At 67.6% G+C, this 6,000-nt stretch overlaps 1 protein-coding gene across 1 annotated transcript in view; it reads right to left on the bottom strand.

The window, feature by feature from the left end:
* Positions 1-5,261: 5,261 nt before the first annotated feature.
* Positions 5,262-6,000, bottom strand: part of KCP (kielin cysteine rich BMP regulator) — a 53,856-nt gene continuing 53,117 nt past the window's right edge. Inside the window, 1 exon segment of the mRNA XM_073328950.1 lies at positions 5,262-5,657. Coding sequence (XP_073185051.1) covers positions 5,440-5,657 — 218 coding nt within the window. The 3' untranslated portion in view covers positions 5,262-5,439.

Raw genomic sequence — 6,000 nt, 5'->3', positions numbered from 1 at the left:
AGGGCTCAGAGGGGTGGGGACGGTGCCAGCAGCCCCAGCCTGCTCCCCAGCAGCTGCTGCAGGAGAGCACAGGGGGGCACCGGGAGGGGGCATCACAGCAATGTGCAAACTGGGCACTGGAAGGCAGGGTCAGCCCCAGGGGGACTGAGTGGGGAGGGGGCTGGGGTAACAGGGGGCTGCGGGTCAGGACTGAGGGGCCCTGGCGGAGCTGGAGTGCAGCGGAGAAGGTTGCAGGGTGCTGTCCAGCTCACACCATCTCTCTGGCATTCATAGCCCATGTGCCCAGCTCATGCCAGCTGCCCTCAGCACCTGCCCACCCCCCACAGGAGCCATGGGCCAAGCTGCCCCACACTGGACCCTCCTGACCCAACCGGGTCCAGCCCCTGCAAGGCTTCCTGCCAGCGCAGCACCCCGGGGTGTCCCCAGCCCTGTCCCACCAAGCTGGCAATGGGGCAGTGGTCTGGCCCCTGGGGGCGAGGGGGTCACCAGCCCCCCCCACGTGGCAGCTGCCCAGAGAGGCTGTGTGGGGCCCGTCTCACCTGGTGCGTGGCCCCTGGCCTCTGGGCCCCCTGCGGGTGGAGCCCACACAGCTCCCACAGGCTCGGGGCCTCCTGGGGCAATGGGTCCATCTCAGGCAGCTGGTGGCCTGCGGAGGAGGTGGTGATCAGCTCCCCTACGGCTTGGAGCCAGGACCTGCCCCCCCCGTGCACCTACCCCAGGGCACCCCCCACAGCTCCCCTGCGCCAGGCCCCAGGACTCCCCCCCCATGTCTGGCACTACTGGCCCCGGTGATGGGGTCCCCCCGGCACCATGGCCCCCGGGGGCTCGAAGCCTGGAGGGGGTGGCTGGGCATCCCACAGACGGGTAGGTTGGGAGGGGCCGGACCGACCCAGGGAGGGTCCGCAGTGTGCCGAGGCTGGGAGCTGGCCCGGGCTGGCAATGGGCTAAGGATGCCCCCCAAGTGGGCAGTGCCCATGTCCCCAGCCTGCAGATGCTCACAAGGGGCAGCCAAGGAATCAGCCCTGAGCAGATGCAGGGCCCTGCCATGCTGTCCTGTGCCCATCACCCCAGCCTCTGCACCATGCCGGGGGGCAGCTGGTGCCCCGTGTATGTGTGTGGGGGGAATCGTACCTGGTGGTGGCTGTGTCAGGCGCCCGGCTCCCTGGCTGCTGGCAGCTCCTCAATTATGCAGGGGCACCAGGTGTCAGGTTCGGGACATCTGAGCTGCAGTGTGGGGGTTGGGCAAGGGGGCCCATCTCCCTCCCCTGCCCATGGCTACGCTCTTTGGGGCAGGTGCCCTCCTGCCCCTATCCTGGCAAAGGGGTGCCCCACCCCAGTTTGCAGCCTGTGGTGCTGGGGGGTGCCAGGCCCTGGGGCGGGACGTGGCCACCCGGTGAGTGTCTCGGGCTGGGTGCTGTGATGGCCTGTCTGATCCACTGCGATGGGCACAGCTGGGCACCTGCCAGGGGGTCTTGGCACTGGGCTCTGAGCCTGGCACGGCTCTCCCCCTGCCTCCTGGCACACGGCCACTGCCCCCTGGCTCCAGGGCTTTGGGTCCCTGGCTGAGCTTCTGGCTGGTGCCTGTCCCTGGGGCAGAATGGCCCATAGGGCCGGGGGGATGAAGGGAACCACCCCCCCCCCCGCAACCCGACCCTCAGGGCATTTTGTCAAGGACCCTCCGGGGAGGTGGGGGGTGGTGTAGGAACAACAATCCTGAGCAGGTCTATAGCAGCAGCCAGCCCCACTGCCCTCCCAGAGCTGGGCAAAGAACCCAGGAGTCCTGGCTCCAGCTCGGCTCCCGGTGGCCCACACTGCGGGAGGCTCAGGTGAGATCAGTCGTCCCACCACCCCCCCCCCGGTGGACTCTCCTTTGCCATCACGGGGCACTGGGCTGACGGCAGCGTTGCTCCGAGGGGCTGGGCTCCGTCTGTGCCAGCTGCAGGCAGCCTCCCCCCAAAGCATCAATGGAACCCGGGGGGGGGGGATGGAGAGAAATGGGGGGAGGTCACAGAGCCAGTGACCAGCCCCCACCCCAGGGAGAGGGAGCTCCGCAGGGCGCCAGGCGGCATCCGGAGACATGCAGCTCGCGGGCAGCACTAGTGATTCCACAGCAGCAGGGCCAGGGGCGTGGGCAGGGCAGGGCCGAGTGCCCTGGGGGACGACCCGCTGGCTCCTGGTGAGGATCTGGAGGGCACCTGGGAAGACATGGCCCCAGGTGCCCAGAGCACTGCGGGGGTGGGGGGGATTTCTGCCCACAGAGAGCACCTGCCGCGATACAGATGGGCATCGCTGGCACCTGGCCAGGGAGCTGCACCCCAAGCCTTGGGGGCCAGGTGGGCAGTGGGGAGCCACTGCTGCCAATGCACCCCTGGCAGGCTCCTGGGCAGGGCCACCCAGGGACTCTGAGCCAGCTGAACCCTGCCACTTAGCTGCCCCCATAGCTGGTGCAACTGGGCCCCATGGGGCGAGCCAGGCACAGGAGGGGCTGGGCTGGTTGCGGCCCTGACTCCACGGGCCACACTGGGTCGTGGGCAACGTCGCAGGGCTGCCTGAGCAGCAGATGCCCGGGTGATGGGCCACAGGCCCCCACTGGCCAGAGGCCGCTGCCCAAGGACCAGACGCTTGCCCATGGTTACCACGTTTATTGCTGTGGGCATAGGGGGTGAGGTCTGGCCTAGCCCCACCACACTGATAAATACCCTTGCCCCTGTCCAGCCAAAGGGGCACAGGGGTGGCACAATCTGCACCTGGCATCTTTCCCCAAGGCCAGGGGGACTGGCCAGCCCATCTGTGCCAGGACACAGCACCCCGTGTGACTGGCTGATGGCACCTGCTGGCTGACGATGCCACTGGGTGCTGGGCAGGGCGGGGTACGGACAGGGGTGGATCCAGACCGGGGGGGGCTCCATGCCAGCCTGTGTGCCCAGCAATACTAGTGTCAGGGCACCTGCAGGACTTGATGCTAAGGGCATGGATGGGACTCCGAGACCTAGGGGGTACTGGGGATAGAACCCAGGCGTCCGTTCTCCCCACTCTGTGCTGCCGGGGCTGGTGTTCAGGAAATGGTCCTCAAGCCATTGCAGCTGGGCGTGTGGGAGCCATGGCCAGCCTGGCACCCTGCCCCTCCCTGCACCCCCATGGCTGCATGCCCTGGCTGGGGCAACCTGGGGGGGATCCAAGGGGAAAAAGTGGGGACAAGGGGGTGGCAGACCCTTGCCTCCTCCCTGTGGGTGGGGGAGGAGTATTGGAGCTGCCAGGCTCCCTGTGAGTCCCCCATGGGTGCTGCAGGGGTCATATCTGGGGCACCAACTGGGAGTGTGGCCAGCCCCGGGGCCATGGCGGAGGACGCAGGTGTGAGGTTACTGGCGTGAACTGGGACCGTATAGATCATCGTTGCAACTGTCCTGAAGTGGCACCAAATCTTGTATAAAGGGGGTCAAATGAGGTGTCTAAGACAAGGTTGGGGTTTGCTGGTTATGATTCTGCTGTCTGCTTGTGTGTATTGTTTTTGTAGTTGAAATTATGAATATTGGCTCTCTACTGTCTGTAGTTCAAACTTGTTCTATGCTTCTGGGGGACACCCCCGGACACGTTGGTGTCAGCTCTGCCTAGCCGGCCGGCTGGCCCATGAAGGACCATCAGCGACACACCTGACCCACTGAGAGAAGGCAGATACACCTTGCGACTCAGCCAGGTACGCAGGGACCTGCCTATGGACAGACCGCTGAGGGTTTGCCAGGCCATGTGAGGGGCAGCTTGTCTCTGGGACAAGGAAAGCAGAGACCACCTGGCAAGAGACTGAGAAAAGCTGCGGCAGCTCCTCCACCTGGTCTTCAATCCTGCTTCTGCCCTCTGGAGGGCCTTGGCTACACGGAAGCTCTGAACCAAGGACTGAACGACCCCTCCCAGCTGGGGACGTTCTCCAGAGACTGGATTTGAACCTGCCGTTTATTCCATCACTGCCACAAGCCTGAACCAAGAACTTGGCCATCACTGGATGTCATTGATTCCATCTCACCGATTCTAGCTCTCGTCTGTATCTTTTCCTTTTATGAATAAACCTTTAGATTTTAGATGCTAGAGGATTGGCAACAGTGTGATTTGTGGGTAAGATCTGACTTGACTTGTATATTGAGCTGGGTCTGGGGCTTGGTCCTTTGGGATCGAGAGAACTGTTTTTCTGCTACTGGGATATTGGTTTTCATAACCAGTCGTCCCCATAACGAGTGGCCCTGGTGGTGATACTGGGAAACTGGAGTATCTGAGGGAATTGCTTGTGTGACTTGTGGTTAGCCAGTGGGGTGCACAGAAATCCCAGCCTTGGGCTGTAACTGCCCTGTTTTCAGCAATGTGTCCTGAACTGGCACTCTCAGTTGGATCCTGCCAGAACCAGCATCGTTACAGTGGGCGTCCCAGGGGCTGTGGGAGGGAGCGTGGCCGGCCCCGGGGCCATGGCGGAGGACGCGGGCGTCCCAGGGGCTGTGGGAGGCAGCGTGGCCGGCCCCGGGGCCATGGCGGAGGACGCGGGCGTCCCAGGGGCTGTGGGAGGGAGCGTGGCCGGCCCCGGGGCCATGGCGGAGGACGCGGGCGTCCCAGGGGCTGTGGGAGGGAGCGTGGCCGGCCCCGGGGCCATGGCGGAGGACGCGGGCGTCCCAGGGGCTGTGGGAGGGAGCGTGGCCGGCCCCGGGGCCATGGTTGAGGACGCGGGCGTCCCAGGGGCTGTGGGAGGGAGCGTGGCCGGCCCCGGGGCCATGGCGGAGGACGCGGGCGTCCCAGGGGCTGTGGGAGGGAGCGTGGCCGGCCCCGGGGCCATGGCGGAGGACGCGGGCGTCCCAGGGGCTGTGGGAGGGAGCGTGGCCGGCCCCGGGGCCATGGCGGAGGACGCGGGCGTCCCAGGGGCTGTGGGAGGGAGCGTGGCCGGCCCCGGGGCCATGGCGGAGGACGCGGGCGTCCCAGGGGCTGTGGGAGGCAGCGTGGCCGGCCCCGGGGCCATGGCGGAGGACGCGGGCGTCCCAGGGGCTGTGGGAGGCAGCGTGGCCGGCCCCGGGGCCATGGCGGAGGACGCGGGCGTCCCAGGGGCTGTGGGAGGCAGCGTGGCCGGCCCCGGGGCCATGGCGGAGGACGCGGGCGTCCCAGGGGCTGTGGGAGGCAGCGTGGCCGGCCCCGGGGCCATGGCGGAGGACGCGGGCGTCCCAGGGGCTGTGGGAGGCAGCGTGGCCGGCCCCGGGGCCATGGCGGAGGAAGCGGGCGACCCAGGGGCTGTGGGAGGCAGCGTGGCCGGCCCCGGGGCCATGGCGGAGGAAGCGGGCGACCCAGGGGCTGTGGGAGGCAGCGTGGCCGGCCCCGGGGCCATGGCGGAGGAAGCGGGCGACCCAGGGGCTGTGGGAGGCAGCGTGGCCGGCCCCGGGGCCATGGCGGAGGACGCGGGAGTCCCAGGGCTCAGAGGCTGTCGTAGATGACCCGGGGACAGGCCTCGGGCAGGACACAGTGGGCCTCGTGCTCGACCAGCCCGGCGGGGCACTGGCACCCGGGCACGCAGGGCGTGAAGCAGCGAGACTCGATGGCCCCCAGCGGCGCATCCTTGTTGTAACACGTCTTGGGGCAGGGCGGGCCGCACTCGTCGAACACGTAGCCCCGGTCCTTGGGGCAGCCAACGGCTGGAGGGAGATGGAGGGGTCAGTGCCAGGGCTCGGGGGGGGAAGAGGCAGTCCTGGGACCTGCCTCCCCCCTCAGCCCAGGCTCAGCCCCGAGGGTGAGAAGCCAGAACTGCCCCTGTGGCCATGGGGCCAGCCTGAATCTCCCCAGGGGGTTGGGGCTGTGCCCACCACCTGCCCCTTCTGCACCCCTGCATCTGGGCTAGCATAGGGCCTGCCCCCCTGCAGGGCTCCCCCCCAATCTGAGCCAGCACAGGGCCTGCCCCCCCCCAGGTCCTGCCCCCCCCCAATCTGAGCCAGCCCAGAACCTGCCCCCCAGGGACTCCCCCCACTGATCTGAGCCAGC

Source organism: Lepidochelys kempii, chromosome 1 (assembly GCF_965140265.1).
Source record: "Lepidochelys kempii isolate rLepKem1 chromosome 1, rLepKem1.hap2, whole genome shotgun sequence".
NCBI lineage: Eukaryota > Metazoa > Chordata > Testudines > Cheloniidae > Lepidochelys > Lepidochelys kempii.
Note: the sequence above shows the minus strand (reverse complement) of the source record. Positions and strands in the feature narration are given on the sequence as shown.